Genomic DNA, 22,048 nt, shown 5'->3' with positions numbered 1-22,048 from the left:
TGTTGTAGAAGCAGCAGCACAAGGAGGCAGGACCGTCCCTATACGGGAATAATGTGGAAGAGAGGACGCTGGAGTAAAAATGAGGCAATACACTTTGGAAGCACATCAGGGAGAAGTGGGTTTCTCTCCAGGACCCCAGCAACAGAACGTTAAAAGAACAGGCCAGGCATACCTACCATTTACCATTTATTTATTTATTTGTTTATTTATTTATTTACGCTTATCGCATTTCCTCCACCAAAAGACGGGAGAAATAGACTGGACTAAAATCTTTTGATCTTTTATGATTGAATTACGGGATGCGCTGCGGGGTCTCTTCCATTCAGATACGATAATGTGGATTGGCTATGTTGTTCGACACGACGTAAAGTCCAGTGTAATAACGAAAAAGGCACCTAAATGACTTCACGGTGCCCTGCATATGTAGCTATGTGTAGCTTTGATGGACCTGTTTTTTCCACGCAATTTAAAAATATTTTCTGTAAATTATATGGCTTATTTCAGAGAGTATCCTTCCGCTTCTATGTATCAACATTACATTATTTTAAAGATAGCCTATACTTGCATATATTTAGTAATAATATGAATTGTAAACTATAATGTAAATTTTAAATGTACAGCCGCGTTTTAGCGCACACGTTAAACTGAAAACGAAATATGTAATTTGTAAGACGAGATCATTCCGATAATTGTTTTCTTATTTTTCATTTAGGACATTATAGAATATATGCTTATTTACTGAGTAACTGAAATTCGGTTTTTATCAGGTGGGCTACACTTTTCAAAATAGTTCATCTTCGGTAAAAACGAATGCGACACAATACTATTTTCAAAAAATAATTCCAACATTTCAATACCTTGAAATAAAACCATTTGTGAATGGCTAAAAGCAAAATGTGAAACATTTGGAGAGAAAAAAAACATGTAATGTAGATCTTTTTCTTCTTCAAATTAGCTTTGTTTACGCGTTTAGACTTGATTAAGGACTTTCTTATTTTGCTTTATTTTATCATAATATAAATTGAATGAGCTCTCTTATTTTTCTCCTATTTTTGTAGGCCCAGATTCTTATAGGGGATATTTAGAAACATGAAGCCTATTGTAACACGCCAAACCTCATATCACGTTTAAAAAATTTCAAACATCAAAGCAACAATTCAAGATATTTTATTCAGAAGACGGTTATGTCCACAATAGTACTACTTGAGAATAAGCTCGGGTTTTAGTAGGAGTGACCGTTTCATCAACGTCATTACCATTAGAAGAAGAAGAAGAAGAAGAATAAGAACGACCAATAAATACATTCCCGAATAAGTATCCAGACCTATATAAATGAACTGCTTTCAAATACATACATACCAGAAAATCCTACCATGTGTTCCCTGGAGGTCAACCTTCACTCCATATCATGAGCAATCTTTTTGTTCACAAACATTACGATTAAGAACACGGTAACTATGCATGTCCACATTCTAAATGATGCATTCAGGAAATGATTATTTAAAAAAACGGTGAAATCAATGAACCGAACGGGAGTGTGTAGGGGGCTTCTTAACGCTTCTAGGTTTAAACTTTGGAATTTGTTTTTCTTGTAGTCTGTTTTTATCTACCTTGCATCAGCCGCAAGAGCCACGTATTTGGTCGTGTTGCTCAGTTCTAGTCGACGACTCTTTGTTCTTTCTGCAGCAGGGTGTCCTTCTCCTGCTTCACGCGCTAGATGGCGCCCTTGCTCCACGCCACGCGTCCACGTACTCACCAACTTGACCCCGCTGACGTCACTACGGTCTGGAGCATCAAGGCCACTTTCAAAACCCTATTGGTCTGAAAATCACGTGGCAGGGTGCCTTGCATCCATAATTATGTTGCTGATATTTTTTTTTTCGTTCCCCTCGAAAGATGTCAGCTTCCTACCGCCGTAATCTTCCTCGAAATAACTTTCACTGCTGATGCAAAATAATAATAACAACAATAACAATAAAATGTCATGTCCTAACAACGTGGCGGCGGGCTCTTTCCACATGGACTCTCTTGTGGGAGGACCCCCCGCCTACAGAGGTGAGGGCTACTCCGGCAGCCCTGGGATATACGTGCAGGCGGGTGCTGAATACGGCTGCTCCATGCTGAGAAACTGTGGAATTGTACCTACACCACTTTCCAAAAGAGACGAGCTTCCAGCGACCTCCCTGCCTGTAAGCGCCTACCATCACCAACCCTTCCTTCCGCAACTGGACTCATGGGGCACAGACCCCAAAGCTTCATGCAGGATCGAACAACCTGTTGCCCGTCCTTTACCCTCTTGCTCCTTTCCAGCGGGCAATGTCAAAGAAGAGGCGATGTGTTGTTTGTACCGGGCTGACATTGACAGGGCGAAGGAGACTACTGAGCCAGCCACCTACACGCGACTTGGGGCCGGCAGCAGCCAGTGTAAGCCAGGTCCTGTACCCGAGCCTGGCTATTTCCGAGTGAACCAGGTGTATCCAGAGGAGAAGGAACGCGGTGAAAATGAGTTTACGGGTTTCGCGCCCGTACCTAATATGACAGCTACTACGGAGAAGTCTCTTCAGTCATTGCGCGACAGCGACGAATTCGAGCCTGAGCCGGTTATTGAAGAAATGAAGAAGGAGGATTCCAGCACGGCTAAAAGACTATCAGAGAAAGAAGAGGCTTTCAACAAGGTGGACTGTAGCAGTACTGACAATTCGGACAACGAAATTAAAGGTAACCAAACAAACACACACACACGCGCGCGTGCACAAACACACACACAGTCTTGTAATACAAAACATCGATGTATAAAAATGAATGAATGCCATAAGCTGTCCTGTTCAAAGTAAAACAAAAACAAACAAAATGTGTTTAAATTGTCGCGCTTTGAAATTGCGCACATCATGCGCACGTTTTGTTTCGTTTATTTTTGTTTCGTTCATTTCTGGGACACTTGGATGCCATTGTCAACAGTGAAGTATGAAGGTGGCAGTGAATCTTAGATCTCTGCCTTTGTTTCGAACAATGCGCTTTACCTGATAATCCTTGAACATAGCGCCAATGTAGGGTAGTAGGCTACCCAAGGATTAGTAGGCTACTTTAATGTTTTTCAAAGTGTACCCAGATATCTGAATGCTACGAATTGTGAAATTGAACTGCATTTGTACCTTTGATAATATATTAGCTGTATATTAATTCGTATGGCAGTGTGTTGCCAGTACATTAATATTCGGGATAGTGCACTGGTAATACATCAATGGGACAGTGTTGTAACTTTTTTTCAGTCTGAATTTTCTGGTCCTTTGCCTGCAGCTTTTCTGGGTCGTAAACGTAAAGCTGTAATGATATGCGCAAGGCAACTAAGTTGCCGCAGTGCTCATGGTTGTGCCATGGTGCTAATTTACCATTTTTATCCATATATTTTTTTCTGAGGTCTAAAATGTTTTGTTTCGCCATTACAGCATGTTATCGTCAGTGCTCGCACATTATGTGATAGTATTCCAGTATGCTATAAGCCTGGTTCCTTTCAGACTATATCCGGGCTATGGACATGTTCCAGGTCGATAAAAATGCGCGAGAGACAGTCGAGCCAGTGGTTATGGTGCCTTTGCTGTTCACACCTTATTATCCAGAGGCAGGCAGAGGCGCGCGCACAAATGCGCGCGCACAAGACTACCTAAATGTAAAACAACAACACGCATTTTATTAATATTATCAGTCTAATCTCAATAATACTTTAACTGTCTTAAATATGAAGACAATTTAAGTTGAGAGTATAGAGAGTATAATTTCTGGTGCCGTGTAGAATAAATATCGCCATTTTTTGTGGAAGGAATATATCCGGTTTCACGGACTCAGGCTAAATTTAGTCCTGGACTAAATTGTCTTTTGTATGGAGAATCTCCATTCAAAATTCATTTTAGTCTAAGACTAGGCTTAATTTCTGTCTGGAAACTGGCCCCGAGTGTTAAAGATAACATGTTGTTATTCAAGCTGGATAATAGCGTTTAATATCGGTGTGACTATCACTGTAACGATAAAACAGAACACCAATGATTATCATTATTATTATTATTATTATTATTATTATTATTATTATTAGTAGTAGTAGTAGTAGTAGTAGTAGTAGTAGCCTATTATTAAACCTTAATATTGTGGGTTGTCCTTTAAGTGGTACGGTGTTTCTGGTTTTATTTTACGACGTCTTACCAGGGTATTTTTCCAGTGTGTATTCTGACATGCAATTTTACATACACCTATAAAGTTCAACTCAGTAATCAAATACATTATTTAATGTTTATCTGCCCATATAAAGTATTATATGTCAAAGTATATTTACTTTCATATATAACACTTCACATTGTATATGTATCACAATTAGGAAAGCAAATTTAAACTACTTATGGGCAATTATGTGAAAATGCGCATATAGAATGTAGCCCACAGCACATTGACTTGTTAGATAATTAAGTAGGCTTAACTCAATGACCTTGATGTAACTATATTGTCATTTTAAATAAGGGATACGTTTAAAAAATAGTATATAGTATAAATAGTTCAAAGTAATACTCATTTTCGCCAATATTTATGGACGGTATTATTGACACAGATAGTTTTAGTCATTTTGATCTGGTAGGATTATATAGTTAATTTTCGATTTGGCTATGTACAGCCATCCAGACCAAGCCATTTTATCCATACATTTTCATTTTAAGACAGACTTCTTTCACAGAAAATATATTCTTACACAAGAGTCACAAAATCAAGTTATCACCAGATACCTGTTTCATACTCAAGCCATGGAATCGCATGTTTGCGGGCCAGTACAGTCCATAATAGGTAAACTTTTTTGACAGATACAAAGGAAAAGAAGAACATAACGTGCTCGATCTTTTCGCTGGGACGGTTTAATCGTATTGAAGTTAAAAATACTTTTAAAAAGATTTTTTTCAGATGAACTCATGATTTGCGACTCGGTTAATGCTTATTTATCCATTTTGTGGGCGCTATGTCAAACTTCAGCCGAGCGATGGTGGATTAATGGACCCTTTATCTGAAAATACTACGGCAAAAAGTGACAAGCAAGCTGGAGGCCGGTATTAACTGCGTAGTTTTTGAGGATTACAGTCTTTCACCTTAAACGCCGCCAGCAATTTTGTAAAATATTCCAAGTTCATACCTTTGATCTAATTTTAAACATATGAGTTAAACACACCGGAACGAAAACATGGAACATGCTCTCAAACAATAAGTATATACTGGCATTGAGGGGACTATTGCCAAAGCCATTTTTTTATTTGACTGTTTCTTTGAAAGATTTAATTTCGTTTCAGTGACAATTAGGCCACTTCCCCTAAAGAATGGGGGCTAGATCCTCGGCAGAAACGTGACTAGCATAGCCTAATAAATATACAATTCCCCTGTATTTTAGAAATACTACACGTTGGATTTTAAAGATAGCTGGAGTATACATGCGCTAGTAACCTTCACTCTAAGTTCTGACAATGACCCTTTAGGTTGCAATTAACTGTGAAATAGGCTAAATATTTTTTGTTTAAGATTTTCTTTTTATACATATAGGCGTTTTGCAGTCAATTTAATGTGGTAAAAGGTCGGAGTCTATTGATAAAGCTATGCTTACGCTGGTTTATGCATCTATGTGCTACTTATATGGACCTTTCCATTACTTCCACAGAGGACCGAAAAGCGGAAAAGACGACAGGAAACTGGCTTACGGCGAAAAGTGGCAGAAAGAAGAGGTGTCCGTACACAAAATACCAGACACTGGAGCTGGAGAAGGAGTTCTTGTTTAACATGTATTTGACTCGTGAGCGCCGCCTGGAGATCAGTAAGAGCATCAACCTGACAGACAGGCAGGTGAAGATCTGGTTTCAGAACCGACGGATGAAGCTGAAGAAGCTCAACAGGGAGAGTCGCGTTCGAGAGCTCACACCCAGCTTCAGCTACACCTGAATCCTCCCGAACAAACATAAACAATAAACAAGCACGCATAACACACACACACACACACACACACACACACACACACACACACACACACACACACATACACACATACGCACACACACACACACACACACACACACACACACACACACACACACACACACACACATACTCTCTCCCTCTCTCTCTGTCTTTCACACACACACACTCTCTCTCTCTCCCTCTCTGTCTTTCATACACACACATACTCTTTCTGTGTGTCTTTCACACACACACACACACACACACACACTCTCTCTCTCTCTCTCTCTCCCTCTCTGTCTTTCATACACACATACTCTCTCTGTGTGTCTTTCACACACACACACACACACACACACACACACACACACACACACACACTGTCTTTCACACACATACACACACACGCATACTCTCTCTTTCTCCGTGTCACACACACACACACACACACACTGTCTTTCACACACACACACACACACACACACACACACACACACACACACACACACACACACACACCACAGACACGCACAGACATTACACAGTTGGAACAATCTAAGGGGAATTTCAGGAAAAACAATTAAGCACTGAAAATTGGATTATTGACCCCCCCCCCCCCCTTTACTAGAAAAGACCGATTCTACATGAAAAATGCTTATAACACGGCTGTACCGCTGTGTCTTCGTGTTGGGGCACCAAGCTTATACGGAAAAAGTACAATTTACGTTCCAGTTTGTATCAGAAATGAATTTATATTGCTTGTGCATTGTGCTGAAACATGTTCTACTCCCCACTATATAATTTAACCTGCTCTGTTTAATTTGATGACGCTAATTGACTGATTGGTTGTTCTCAATGCACTTTTAATGTATTGTGCTGGTTATTGCGTGCAGTATTCGTTGCATGTGTGTTGCTTCCCTATATGTGTATGCCAATTAGATACCTATAAGTGGCCCATTGTTAAACAATAAATAAACCCGGGGACATGGAAGAGTCATTCCCCCACACTATCTCCTTCCCCTGTTTATCATTTATGAGGTTCTGATAGGAAAAGAAGAAAAGAAGGAGATGGAGAGAGAAAGCCGGTGGGTGGGGGTATTCTGGCAGTTTTAATATAAGTGGGAGACCATAACGTTGATTTAAATATTATCCAGGTGACCACTGTAAGTCAAGGTCATAAAATTGTAATGTCAGGACGGTCCTGGAAAAGCGCTGGGGGTGGATTTTATGATCTGCAAATATAATGTGCTGCAGCAGTAAAGATGCGTTTAAAGGTGAGCGGAGGAGGACCGCTCGGCAGAGCGGAGTCTGCAGAGTGCTGGATTCACGGCGCACTCCAACTGCTCGGCTTTTATGGACGCCACCACTTCTGTTTAGGATAGCCGAGTGTAAACACGCCGTGGAATGCAAATGGATGGCTAATATCAATCACCAAGCAATAAAAGAACGTGGAAAAGGAGAATGGTGCACTATCGCTGGAACAACGCAAGGTAGGACAAGACATTGGAAATACTTTTTCGTTTGCTTTGGAAGCGTTCACGCTTGGGTCTGTCGCTTGACAGCTTTTATGAAATGTCAGGAATTTTGACACCGGCGACGATTTCTTGTTTAGTTTGCTTTGGTTTTTTTGGGGGAATATATCTCTACGTAGGCCTACTTTTGCGGTGTTGTCTTCGCTCAAAGCTCAGTTAGTCAGTTAGTTCTAGTACCGGTATTACTGCTGCTTCTGGTAGACCTATTATAATGACTACTGTTACTGCTAACAATGAAACGTGTTTGTTGTACGGATTTAGTCGTACCTAAATATACGTTCTTGATGTAGGTTATTTTTGATTGGAGGTTTTGGCTTGTAGTCTCATTTGTCAGGTTACGAGGTGTGCATCTGCGGTTCACTTTCCGGATACAGTTCCGCTGGAAATGATTCAGCTTGCAGATGAAGTTACACTGGTTTTTAAGAGACTGCACAGTTTGTAGAATATCATGTTATATAATGTCATTTTGCCATGTGCCGCGTCAACCATTCCTTCCGGGAAGATTGTTGCTGTTTGTGTGCGTCTTCTCTCGCGGATAACCCGCCTCGCGCAGCTGATGCGTGGTTTAGGTAGTTTTATGTTGTTGGGATTGGCTTCCTGGCTCGGCAACAAGAAACTGCCTTGATTACGTCAGTTCGTCTTCATCAAGGGTGACAATTTCCGTTAGATTACCCGCCAAGTCTCGACGTCCTCGTAAATGGCAGTGTAAATGAACTGTGCTGTCCTATCCAGGAAGAGTGCTTTTCTCTTTGGACCTCCTTTATGTGGTGGGCACTAAAATGTATTTTAACTCTCAGAGGGAAAGGGGGTTGTAAACAACACGGGGTAACCTTCGATCGCTTTGTCCTGCTGTGCATGCTTTCGGGTATAGGCATTCAAACAAGGCTGGACACAGTGTGTGTGTATATGTGTGTGTGCGTATGTGTGTATTTCTGTGTTTGTGCATACATATTTTGCACGAATTTTAAACGAAATGAAGCCTGTTTTGGATACAATTAATTGTTATTGCGGAAGACATTGTGAATATGCCTGCGTGTGTGTATAGTAGTCAAAGGAATAGATGTCAAAAGTGAGACACTTCCCGAATTACAGAACGTGGTGAACCTAAATTAATACATCAGAAGAGGTTGGCAGAGTGGATATGTAGATACCGGTGATTTTCGGTGTATCTGCCCGCATGGGGTTACTGGTCCCATATTAGTCTGAAATCACACGGTAGAGACCAACTTACATTTTCACCCATTGATGCATGTGTCCTGCATGTAATGAACAAGTGCTCGCTGACTTTGATTGATTTAATAACGGCGCATAGCACGAGTTGTGTAATACACTTGGATGAACTAGTAATCCAACGTTTAATCCCCATTTCGTGAAGCGAAAATAGAATTACACAAGTTCAAGGGAATGATCCCAGGCAACATGCTGACAGAATTTCTAATTCCCCCACATTAAGAATCCCCACGCCCTTAGATTATAATCATTTACAGCATTATATTGAAATCCGTGGTCATTGTTGTAATTTCTGAATGGTAAAACATTTCCTGTTATTTAACCAGTGATATTTCAACTTCGGAGATTGACCACATGTAGGCTACATACTCTGCATCTAATTATAGCTCGATGCTAACTACAATTTAATTCATTTAAAAGTTTCAAAATGCAAAAATAAAGTAAAAAAATCGAAAGCATCTTGAGTTGACTACTTGGTATTATTCCAAGTCGTATTAACTTGTAAAGTACTGCCAGTTCTGCTGAGACGGCAGCAACAGTAAATTGATTCAATATTCAAATGTGTTTTTTTGGCACGGCTAATACAACATCTTCAGTGGCGCCAGAACACTTCAGACCCTGGCTGTACCTGGATAAGGCGGACAAGAGAAACGATTAATATCTTATGGCTTTCTGTGTTAACTCCAATTATCATAAAAGCATTACAACGGTTCTGTTAAATAAATAACAGAGACAATATTATGCTTATGACAGTGTTTATTATACGAAGAAGGAGTGAAGGAAAAATAAGAATGTAACATTAATATTGTACAAATAGGCCTACATGCGCCCCCACACGCACACTCGCGTACACACAGGCGAAAATGTATTACTACAAAATACAGGTAGATCTAACGCCCGAATATTTATCCAATTTACCCAAGTCAAATCTTCTGGAAGTTAATTTGAAAATGAAATAGTGAAATACTGGTGGAAGAACTTGCTATGGCATTTCCGATCATATCTGAATATCACACTGAGTTTCCAATTCTGGATGCTATTCGTTATTTAGGAGTCGACACGGAAATCAGCATTGTGAGTTCATACCTTAGTTGGTGCTTCCTAAGGTATTTTAAGTTAGAATAATAACGTACATTTTCCTTCACCTGATTAGGCCTCTTTAGGCCTGCAATATATAGATGTCAAAAGCTCCTGATGTGAGGTAGCTATTTGTTCTTTTTGACGTTTGCCGAAAATATGGTTTATTATCAGCTGTGTTCCAGAAGGGAAATACTACAAGCGTCCGTTTTTAGAGAATCATTGGTCAAAAAACTTTATTTTACAACTTTCTGTGGTCTCTCAACCTATTAGGCGACTAGCAACGATGCTCAATGAGAATGAAAGCCTATTTTTGCGTTAAATTCACGGAAACTGAACAAAATGGCAATAAAAGGAAATTTAACAAATCCTGTATGATTTGGAAGAGCACTGAAGCCGTGGATATATAATTCCTCTTCGCTGCAAGAGAGACCAGGCAAAACAATTTGGAAATAAATTGCAAACAACACGAATCGTTTCAAGAATATTTTCGCACAATAATCTTTATTGTTTTGTTTTTTTTACATTTCATTTTAAATTCAGTCTTTCACTATCTTAATCATAGAGTGGAATCGGAAATATATCCACAGTGCAATGCCTTAAGTCTAAGTGTATTTAAACTAGCTGTGAGCCAAATGATGGGGTATATAACTCCCCGGTCGCATTCCCTTCGCTGTTAAGCCTAAAAGCCGGTGTACTGAATATATCTATATAACTTATCAAAGTAAATTTAACGAACGCTGTCTGATTTTACATCTGCCATTTGTCGGAATGCCTTGGCGTGTGCGAAATATAAGAGGGCGAAATAGGCCTGTTGCTAAATTCAATTGAAAAACATCAAGCGAACGAGAAACAATGTAATTCAGTCAATTTCCGGTCTGTGACACTTCTGTAACTATCAAAAACCAGCCACTTTGTATTACATTGTTGTCTGGCCTGTATACACTGCGGTTTACGAGGGCCAACAAGAAACAATGTCATTCAGTCCATTTCCGGTCTTATGACATGGCTATCAAAAATATTTCAAGCCAATACTTCTCAGAGACAGGTAATGGTATTTCAATAAACACATCCATTGTTTATTGGACACGATGAAATAAGTAAATGTATTGTAGGCTGACGTATACATTTGCTCCGTTGCTCCTAAACGCCTTCGCCTTGCCTTTGTAGAGAGAGAGGAGACGACGGTCTGGAATCCAAAGTCACTTTCATTCAATTGAAATGAATGAGGACTTTGCTCCCGAATGCGCCATCAACAGGCGCAACGGCCTCCACCAGAAACCTAGAGATAAATCCCACTTACCACATTTTTAGACGCAGGGCTCTTTGAATTTGTCAGACTCTTTATATGTAACGTTTCGTTTGAAAGAGAAAAAGTATGGAATTTAGCAATTTAATCCAACCATTGTGTCAAGTTTATATACCCACGAACAAGCAATGCGACCCAGTGAGTACATTATGGAATCCAATACGTATTGGTAGTAGTATCCGTTTGGTGCAATCCTTATTCTTATTCACGTTCTTATACTTATATCAGTCGACTCATGGCAGTAGTAGCCTAACTGTTAATGTTTTTACTGTAACTCTGTTATATATAGACTATAATATACTTATATTTTCTGTTGAGATGCTTTATATTTCAGTATGTGTATGGTTATAACCACAATCATTAGGCGCTAAATTATAATGTAATATATATTATATAAATAATGTTTGCAACTATTGTTGCAGTGGGGTTTGGTTAATGCACACGCACGCACACACACACACACACACACACACACACACACACAATCTAAATCAGGTTCACATGCTAAGACAAGCTCAATCTCACAAATAGTAGTAGTATGATGATGATGCTTTTTATTATTATTATTATTATTATTATTATTATTATTATTATTATTATTATTATTATTATTTACTTCATAACGTAACATTTTGGGCAAAGGGGCACCCATGACCTTACTATGAGGAGCCCCTTACAATATTTTCACCCAGTGAACAGTTTTTGTGGCGAAAGGCCGGTGAAACGCCCATGGTATTCATGTGAATACCCGGTCATATTTGGGTTAACCTTGTCCGTTTATGTTAAAACGTCTCTCAACCAAAATGCCCGCAAACTTAAGATGCCTAGGTCCCGTCTTTTGCTCGCTGGTTACACGCAGGCTGTAGGCTATGTGGAAAGCTAGGCTGCACATTGATTTTGAAGTGGGCCTTACATTCTGAATGTACATATATCAGTTTTTTCCTTTTATGAAACCAATATGAAGAGCTAAATAATAAAACTAAATCGAAAAGATTATTAAGCATTCATCACCCAATTAAGAATATTCCATGGACATGTCGGTGTTATATGTCTTTGATTGCGTCTGGTCGTGAACATTTGAAACGCATCATTATGATTCTTAACTCCGAAAATCTGATTAATTTGCCTCTTTTGCTCTGGAAGATGGTTCAGGAGCTTTGGAGAAAAAATGAGGGAATATTAGACTATCATATATAGCATGGCGCTAACATAATATGTTACATTTATTACTCTAAAGGTTTTACTCGTTTGTAAACACTTTTTTTCTTATTTGAATTTAAATTATATTATATTCTTCCATCATAATCTCAGGGAATTGTTGGAAGATATATCATTTTAAGTCCATCAGAAAACTTCCGATGTTGCTGCATGTTTTTGTTTTAGACCAGCATGAAGAAACCTGAATATCAATGTCTTAATTGAAGACTATGGTTATTTAATTACTTGAATCAGAGGTCTTATACTGTGCTAACAACCTGCACCCACACCTTCTCGGATTGGACAGATTGTATGTACTACGCTGAGCTGTGACATCACCATCGGACTACACGTTCTGTAAAAGGTCTTGTACTGGCGCCCCATATCCTCAAGTCATTAAATAGAAGAAATTTTTGAAAATTGAGTTGGTTATTTGGCTTGATTCCATAGGGGAACCGTTTTACTTCCTTATAGAACATAGGTGTGAAGTGCGAAAACTCCCAGACAAAGAACAATTTTGCCCCGTCATATAACTAGCTTTATTCCATGGAATCACATAGCTCCTATTGCAACTATTGTAGAGTGTAAAGTCTGTTGTAACCTGGATTTTTTATCTATTATCATTAACCGTTCACCGTTTATTTTATTTTATTTTCAAGCAGAGCCTTGTCTTGTTGCCATAACTCTAAAAATGCCCTTGCCCAAATCGTGGTATATTCTACACGCATGCTTCACAACCAAAAGAGCGTAAATGAATTATCCTAGGCTGTATAATTATCCGAGAGTTACTTTAATCAAAGCACTTTTATTGTAAGTAAACTGATTTGTTTTTCAGATAAAAAATGGTTATGTTCCTGTGGTTTTTAATGTTACGTCTCAGTATTGGCTTCATAATGGTTTTGATTACGTTCGAAGTGGTTTGGTTCAAGAAATAATGCAAATCCGTGTCCAATCAACGCTGAATAGAGAAAAGAGGCTCCTCCTAATATGGACAATTTCCATATCTGCTGAAAGTGCACATCAATTATTCATTGGCTTAGATGCCAAATATCACGACTGAACGCCAGTGTGGCGAAGGACTTAATTACATAGCAACTGTCAACGAAACACACTTGCGTGTCTATAGCTTGCCACTGTTTTGTGAACGTCTTAATAGCGGAACTTAGTTCTGAACTTACAGCTGGCTGGAATCTGCTTTCATTCCATCACTGTATGTTCGTGGAAGATGCCAAGGTAACATCTTGACTTTGGCCGGCTTTACTCCGCTCTGCGTTACTGCTGGTGACGGCTCGCAGCTCTGCTCTGCGAGTAAATGGAAAGAACGTGTGCAGGAAATGCAGCAAGAAATATGACGGCCTCGCACTTGTTTAGTGCACCACTATCTTAACAGTACACTTGAACCCGGACTCAAAGAGGGAAAAATCATGTACTTGATCAGTATTTCAGTATTTGATCAGTATTAATAACAAGGATGATTACTGCAGACCTATTATTATTATTATTATTATTATTATTATTATTATTATTATTATTATTGTTATTATTATTAATATTAGTAGTAGTAGTAGTAGTAGTAGTGGTGGTGGTGGTGGTGGTGGTGGTAGTGGTAGTAGTAGTAGGCTAGTAGTATGAGTATAATAATAATAATAAAAATTATTATTATTATTATTATTATTATTGTTGTTGTTGTTGTTGTTGTTGTTGTTGTTGTCTAAAGCTGGTTTTATTGTTATTTTATTAGCGATAGAAAATGTAGACATATTGATTGATATTTTAAGTAAATGAAATGATTAAATTGCCTTACATTAGCGGCATTACTGTGAAATATCCATTAAAATGTTTTATTTTGGTGTTCAACATAATACAATTCGACAAGGTAAACGATGTACCATGAACATTTTTGGAAGAACCCTACGCAAAATAAATACAGTAAAACGTGTTTACACATCGCAACTTAAACAAAAAAAGCGCGTTTTTCCATAAACTGGAGTAGCCTATAATATTAGGAAACGTACGTCGGCTACAGACCACGCGTCCATTCCTGGTAAAATAAACACATAGGCTACTTGTCAGTAACCTGATAGGCTGACATAGCTACCTAATTTGGTTTTTCAAAGACGAGATAAAACGAAATTGAAAAGTAGTGTTCTTGTAATAAAAAAAGATCTGTCAAGATATACATGCATTTATATTATACTATATATTGCAGGCTGTCCAGTAAAGCAGTGGCAATGTGAATTTGAATGGCTTTCTTACACCATCTTTCGACTGGGTAAGATTTGCTACCTGAAATCTTTAGGTTAGTTTCTCACGGTCTCATCTTCATTGATAATCGTTGATAGTAAAATTTACTTTAATTTGGTGGTGTGGCAATGTTTAACATCCAATATTTCGACACTTTATTAATATAATGTAATATTATCAATAGTCCCGCCTTTCTGCGTGAGATATACTGGGCTCCGTCTTTGTGCTTTGGGAAAGTAATAATCAAATTGAAATTATTTAAAGTTGATTCAAATGGGGCAAACTATTTGTAAACCTATAGGCCTATAGGATGACGTCAGGCCTGTGCGGGAGAACTCAGGCTCTCTCTATCAACTACACAACACCCTTGTTGCGCTTTTTAGTCTTTCATTAACATGGTATTTCGTTTACGTCGTAATACCATCTCACAGCACGCATGCGCGCAATGCCGCTCAAGTTTGATTCATTTAAAATAGTTCACAGGAAGTGCAACTTCAGAAAAGCGCATGAAGCGTGTTTCCCCTTGATTATAGTGCCTTTGTTATCCAGGCTCTTATGTGCTCAGTGCACTTAATTCCGATTAGAAACTTTATAAGAGCAATACGAAACTGAGAGAAATATATATATATATATATACTTTGCAAACGAAAACTTACGCCCTATATTACTTACTATTTTGAACAAAGCACAAATCCCAGACAGAAAGCGCTTCTAGGCCGGCATTGCTGATTTCGTACCGGAATCTGCCCAGATGCGGGGTCGCTTGCTCTCTGGAATGGTCAGAGCCTATATGATTTTAGGTCTGCTTCGTTGATATAAACACCTACATTATCTCATTACTGATAAGTGATTGGCATTTGGCAAAACATAACAGAATATGTTAATTTGATAATTGCTTGCTAAACCTATTCCAAATTATTCCAGTTATTCAGGTTTATTCCAGGAAATGAAATGTATTTTTCAGCCAAAACAATGGTTCAGTAGACTCATTCCTAGATTTAGTAGCTAAAAAAGAGTAGGGCTACAGCTGACATCAGACACGCACACTGGGGACAAAAAAAGCTTCTCAACCTTGAAGTAGATACAGAACTCAGCCAGTTAATTTTATCCTTTATTTAATCGCCCGGTTACAGAACAATACATTCAACTCAGCATGAAGTACACATTAGACATTACATTAGGATCAGCAGCAGGAAGAAATGCAAGTTACTGACATTAGCTGTAACACGTTACAATACGGAAACGAGAGAGAAAATATAGTTCTCGCCGGGTGTCAAGCGTCGGTTCCTTTTAATAAGCGGCAAGTGTTCTTCGTGTTTACAAGCATTTAACACTTTATTGAACCATTTCCTTTAACATTTCCGCAGCTCGCAAAGGAACAAATAAAATCCAGTTTAACGTCTTCAGCCACACGCCCTTTCCATATAACAGAAGACACTGGGTTGGCCAAGCGCAGTGAACCTGCATGTCCACTGTTCAACAGCAATGGAAACATTGGATAGAACATCTTAGTTTTTGAGGTGAATCAGCAATGCATTAATTGCATCGGTTGTGCTTGTTATTACTTTTATTTATATGTTATTATGCTAAAGCCTGTAACAATGAAAAAAATAACTTTGTTTGGACAGCAATGCCAAAACCTTTAATATGCACGCTACCTTTCACGCAAGAAATGATCTACGGCAGGGCAGTTGACCTCGAATTCTTCATAGTGATATGAAACACTGCGATATGCAGTAAGCAAAATAAATAAATACATAAATATTTAAATAAAACATACTCTCGCGTTCTTGTACGTAATATGCTGGTATTTGTCCAATATATACAACCTAGCCCGGACTGTTGTAATTCTATGGACGTGGCGATATATAGCAACCAATAATAGCTAATAATAATAATAATAATAATAATAATAATAATAGTAATAATAATAATAATAATAGGTCGGGATGGAATAACATGCTCCTAACTGTTAATTTCAAGTGTTAAGTTTAAGTACTTCATTTACTTATTTACTCACATATATTAAAGTTCAGAACATAGGTTTATATAAATCAGGATATATCGGTTAATGCAGACGAGATGATCAACAAAGAAAGGAATTAACACTGACAGGAAAGGTATGATATTCAATATTGCCAGCATCAATATGTTTTACCCCGATATCATCGTTTTTTAGTGAAAGGCATAACTAATAACAATGGAAATTAATAGGCTAGAATTTTAATTATATTATTATTATTATTATTATTATTATTATTATTATTATTGCTGTTGTTGTTATTATTATTGTCGCAGTCGTAGTAGTAGTAGTAGTACTAGTAGTAGAAGTAGTAGTAGTAGTAATAGTAGTTGTTGTAATTGTTGTATCAGTAGGCCTACTAGTAGTAGCTTGGCGATTAACGATACCTCCTTAAAGCTACGGACCTTCGGCATAGTGGGTGCAATAATACAAACTCGCATACTTTTCGGCTAATACTATGACATTTATTCCTGTGGTCTCTCTGTTCATTGTTGCGTGGACAACAACGTCACTTGTGCGTCTGCTGCAGGCAAAGTAAGTCTCTCGCTGCCTGGAATAAAGAAAGCAAGAACAGGAGCAATTGCAATTGGATGTATTTTCACGAACGGGGCAGTTTCCCTCTGAAGCTGATTAAAAATGATATTTAAAATGGCATCCAACCCGATTCTTTTTAATATCTGAGTGGACAGGTGGATCCCATTTTACGCCACCGCGTCATGGTAAAACTAGCCGTCTGGTTTCTGCAGCAGAAAAACTGCTGCAGGCCCAACACTGACTAGCGGACAGCTATACTGCAAACGGACCAAAATATTTACTTTCACGTATTTTCAAACTTTCTTTTTAAATACATGTATTTTTAAATGCATGTAGTACTTGGGTTGTTTATTACCATGGTTTGTGGACTAACGGGCCTCAACATTAGCCAATTACTATTCATTTTATTTTTGTGTTTGGCCGAAATAACTGCCTAATTTCTTTTACACAAGATCATTTATTATGATTTCAGTACAAAAACATGCGCCAGTAAGGGACCACTAAATAATGAAGGTTTTTTGTAGCTGTGAGACATCGAGCAACCCAATCTGAACACAGTAACACTGCACAGCAACGTCATCACACAAGATGCAAAGACAATGTCACCACCGAATATCTTTTGGTTAGTATGTGGTCAGCAATTCATGCCATGTGTCTAGACATGCTTTGGAACGCTGCAGCGACCAAAACACCTTTAACATAATATAGTAGTAGGAATCGAGACTTATGACTTATGATTTAATTACAAGTTCATTACAAATTAGCCATTAAATAATCCCTGCCATTCTGAAACGTAGATTATTTCGGCTATAAATGAAAACAATAATTGCAGTCATATACAATGTTACTTAGGCTCTATAAAAAGTTACTTTCACTCATATGCATCTTTTCTCGAGCACCTCAGGTGTGGTTAAAATAAGTAATAGTCCATTGTGTCAATTTGTTTCCATACTCACGGTCAGAAACAAACTTCGTTCTTTGCTATTTCGAGTCCCTTCGTTCTGCCCAAGCCTTTTCCGATTTAGGCTGCTTGTCTTGTGAGGTGGGGTGTTTGCACATGCATCGTGTTGGTTTTACGTTGTTGTAAGAACTCTGCTGCAGTTTTTATGAACGACACGTTTATGAACAATCAAATGGTCCTCGTAAAAATTTATTGAAGCACATAAAAACATGCACGGTCACTTGCCGAATATAGCCGCTGTAGTGGGCAAGTTTTCAAGCGTCTTACGATTCCCACCCCTCTGGTTTTAAAACTCCATTTTACGAGCGAGATCCCACTTATGTTTATTTGCATAACCCAGGAGTCTAGCGAGCTATTTTTTCGGCGCGTAGCAAATGTCAGAGCATCGATTTCATTTTGCAATTACAATTATCTGAGACTAAATAAAAGCGACGCCGCGCATCTTTTAAAATAATATAATAATAATACAAATATGTCCTCAATGTGCATTTTATACTATTATATAACAATGCCAAAGATGAGCATTAGTCCGACAGAGCAAGCTCAGTCAGCTCGGACAGAGATTAATTACAGCAACAAATAGTACCTTACACTTGGTCGAGAACGTTCCTCGTTCTGCGAAATGACGATACAGAATTCTTAATGTGTTCATGAAAAAAACGGTAGAAAACATGCTTTCCCCTTTATAATACGGTCTGCTCAGTCATATAAATGAAAAAACCTTGCAGAAAACCACTGAAATCCATTGAACTGCCCTGCTATCACCGGACCGGAAGACTCGCGCATTGATCCGCTGTGTAATTTTTTTGGGGTAAATATAATCACGTGTCACAGACGCAGCCAATAGCAGCTAGAGAGGCTTGGAGAAATAATTACCTGGCTTGATTGTTCTATGGGTAGATAAAAAAGTACACATACACTCCATATAATAATCAGATGCATGTAAAAGAGAGGGGGACTTCGTCATGTCGACCACTGGTCCCATAAGTAATTATTATGTGGATTCCTTGATAAGCCATGAAAGCGAGGACGTTCTGGCGACACGATTCTCCACCCCAGGATCGCTTCCTCCAGGATCTCGCTCGACGCCCCTCGTACCGGACTGTGCTGATTTTCCCAGCTGCAGCTTTGCACCGAAACCTCCCGTCTTCGCCAACTCCTGGGGCCCAGTACATTCTCAGTCTTCAGTGGTCTACCATCCGTACACCCACCCGCCTCATTTAGGAACAGACACCAGGTATGTGCGCTCCTGGTTGGAGCCTCTCTCCGCCGCCGTGCCCTTTCCCGGCTACCCGGCAAACAGTAGACACTATGGGCTGAAACCCGACGCCTTCCCGGAGCGCAGAGCCGGTGATTGTCTGGGCTCCAACGGGCGCAGCTATACGGATTATCTCTACGGCTCCTCCGCAGACATCCGAGATAAGAGCCAACAGAACATCCCCTCTCCGGAGTCTGAGGTTTTGGCTTCCGGAAAGCACAAAGACGACAAACCAGAACTAGACCCCAGTAAGTTAAAGACATCCTTGTTTACAACCGGGTATTGGAGCGCTTTGGGTGATATTATGTTTACTGCACGCATTTTCTTGGTGGTTGGCTGCTGTCTTCCATAAAACGACCGTTTAGTTCTTTTACTTTCCACGACTTCGCGAGACTCCAGCCAGGGGGCAGCTAGCATTATTGAACGAGACAAACGCCAATCTTATGGGGCTGTAAAATAGGCGGCAGGTTATAAAAAGTGGCTACTTGTAAAACAAGCTTTTTAATGGCCAGGTGGAGAAATTGGACTTGTAGCACTAAATGTTCTCTCCCTCGCTGACATACTTTGAGGTATTTTATTTGTATTAAATCAACTTCGCTGAGATTTTGCTAACGTTTATAGATTTGTACTGCTAATTATTATTATTATTATTATTATTATTATAATAATTATAATTATAATTATTATTATATGAATTATTCTCATTATTATTGTTCTTATTATTATTGTTCTTCTTCTCCTCCTTCTTCTTCTTCTTCTTATTATTATTATTATTATTATTATTATTATTATTCGTAGTAGTAGTAGTAGTAGTAGTAGTAGTATTGTTTTTGCATAGATTCATATGCAGATGCCTTCCAATTTGGCAATATGAGCAAACATGCCAAGGTACAGGTTTCCTGCATGTCCATTCAGGTAGTCTGGTAAATCCAGATATCTGCATCTAGCACTAAAACGCAAGTATTCGTTATCGTGTAAACGCGACAAAGTAATACAACGCAAGGATAATACAGTCCAGTTAAATCAACATCCACAAACGTGCTTATGCTCTTACGGCATTGCATATGAGACTCATACAGAGACATTTATTGGGTAAATCAAAATTACAGGGAACAACTTGTGGAATGTCCAAAATATAGGCTCCTCTAGGACTTTGACAGCAGACTTGCAAAGGCTTGAAACCAAAGGCGTTTATGTTCGTTTATAGGCCTATAAAGCGAATGGGCGCATTCACGATTTTACGAGGCTATTCCTCTTAAGTACTGAACGCTGCCCTTCTAGGGCAACGGCAGGAAAGGAAGCACTTCATGACGATTACATGCATATACATACATAGCAAGCTATATATATATATATATATATATATATATATATATACACACACACACACACACACCCACACACTATCTCTTCACACAGCTATATGGTATTCCATATTCCATCACATCGTCCTACAGAAATGATGCACTTGATAGGACTGCATTTGTAGGTTGATTGTTTTGGTGTTACATTTGCGTCCAGTCCAGTTAGTGTTGTCTGTCTGTCGATTTGCAGATAACCCAGTGGCGAACTGGATCCACGCGCGCTCGACCAGGAAGAAGCGGTGTCCGTACACCAAATACCAGACACTCGAACTGGAAAAGGAGTTTCTATTTAACATGTACCTGACCAGGGACCGTCGGTACGAGGTTGCTCGGGTTCTAAATCTAACGGAGCGGCAGGTTAAAATCTGGTTCCAGAACAGGCGGATGAAGATGAAGAAAATGAACAAAGAAAAGACTGACAGCAAAGAACAATAATGAGCAAAAATCTGTATTCTCTACAAGGACAGAAAAACCACATTAGTGAACATCCCCGGCCCCTTAGAACCACACACATCATCAAAGATCACAAGAAGCAATCTCTGCGTTTTCTTTCTCACGTCTATTTACACATTATATTTTCCTGTTGTGTCATAATTTACTTCATCCAACATTCAGTAAGATATATGGTAAAATGTCATTCAGCTGCTGCTTTGAAAGGACAGTTGTTTTCTACCTGAGTTGGTGGAAAAAATACGAGACATATGGGACGACTGTTCTGAAGTATGAGCGTGAAAGTACTTGAAATTTTATTTCGTTATTTCTTTTCATTTGTAATTTATGACGTTCATGTATGTGCCTATATTTTTTCCTGCTTTTTCCTATGCACGTGTAAACGCTGCATATTTTGTATAGAAAGGGGACTGCAACATCATCTGTAGTGATAAAGTCAGGAACGTTTGTCTGTGCGTATTTGTGGTAGGCCTTCTGTAATAGTTTAGGGTGTACCTGTTCGTGTATTTTTACTTTATTCTGATGATTAGCCTGTGAAGTTATGTTCTAATGTAGATGTCGTATATTTAAATATATTCATTATCACCATAGTTATCAAGTTTCGTGTTCTTCTTTGAATGCAAGTGACACTTTGCATAGAATATAAAGCGTAAAGAAAGCGTGTGCAGTAAAATATTCTATGTTAATTGGACTGCAACCGCTTACACGAGACCAATAGGTTTCAAGCCAAATGACATTTGTATTTACGCATGCACAGGATGCATACACATAATATGTAATATATCGGTTATTGAAAATTGGTATTGGTATTATTCTGCTCCCTCTTAATGAACATTTCCAGTACTGTGTAAGGCCAGTCATCGCTATGAAATATGTCCTCTTCGCACACAGGCCTA

At 38.8% G+C, this 22,048-nt stretch overlaps 2 protein-coding genes and 1 long non-coding RNA gene across 3 annotated transcripts; 2 read left to right on the top strand and 1 right to left on the bottom strand.

Moving 5' to 3' along the window:
* Positions 1-153: 153 nt before the first annotated feature.
* Positions 154-6,948, top strand: hoxc10a (homeobox C10a). The gene is made up of 2 exons (XM_061258057.1): positions 154-2,718; positions 5,681-6,948. The coding sequence occupies exons 1-2, from the start codon at positions 1,947-1,949 to the stop codon at positions 5,956-5,958; spliced, it is 1,050 nt and encodes a 349-aa protein (XP_061114041.1). The 5' UTR covers positions 154-1,946; the 3' UTR covers positions 5,959-6,948.
* A 1,930-nt stretch (positions 6,949-8,878) lies between these two features.
* Positions 8,879-18,308, bottom strand: LOC133138154 (uncharacterized). Its single transcript, XR_009709682.1, has 3 exons — positions 18,076-18,308; positions 13,497-13,620; positions 8,879-9,363 (listed from the first exon to the last, which is right to left on the bottom strand). It is a non-coding gene; the product is annotated as an uncharacterized LOC133138154 (long non-coding RNA).
* A 680-nt stretch (positions 18,309-18,988) lies between these two features.
* Positions 18,989-22,048, top strand: hoxc9a (homeobox C9a). Its single transcript, XM_061257714.1, has 2 exons — positions 18,989-19,586; positions 20,893-22,048. Exons 1-2 carry the CDS (start codon positions 19,046-19,048, stop codon positions 21,135-21,137), a joined length of 786 nt encoding a protein of 261 aa, XP_061113698.1. The 5' UTR covers positions 18,989-19,045; the 3' UTR covers positions 21,138-22,048.

Source organism: Conger conger, chromosome 10 (assembly GCF_963514075.1).
Source record: "Conger conger chromosome 10, fConCon1.1, whole genome shotgun sequence".
Classification (NCBI taxonomy): Eukaryota; Metazoa; Chordata; class Actinopteri; order Anguilliformes; family Congridae; genus Conger; species Conger conger.
This window is presented reverse-complemented; position numbering and strand designations above follow the sequence as displayed.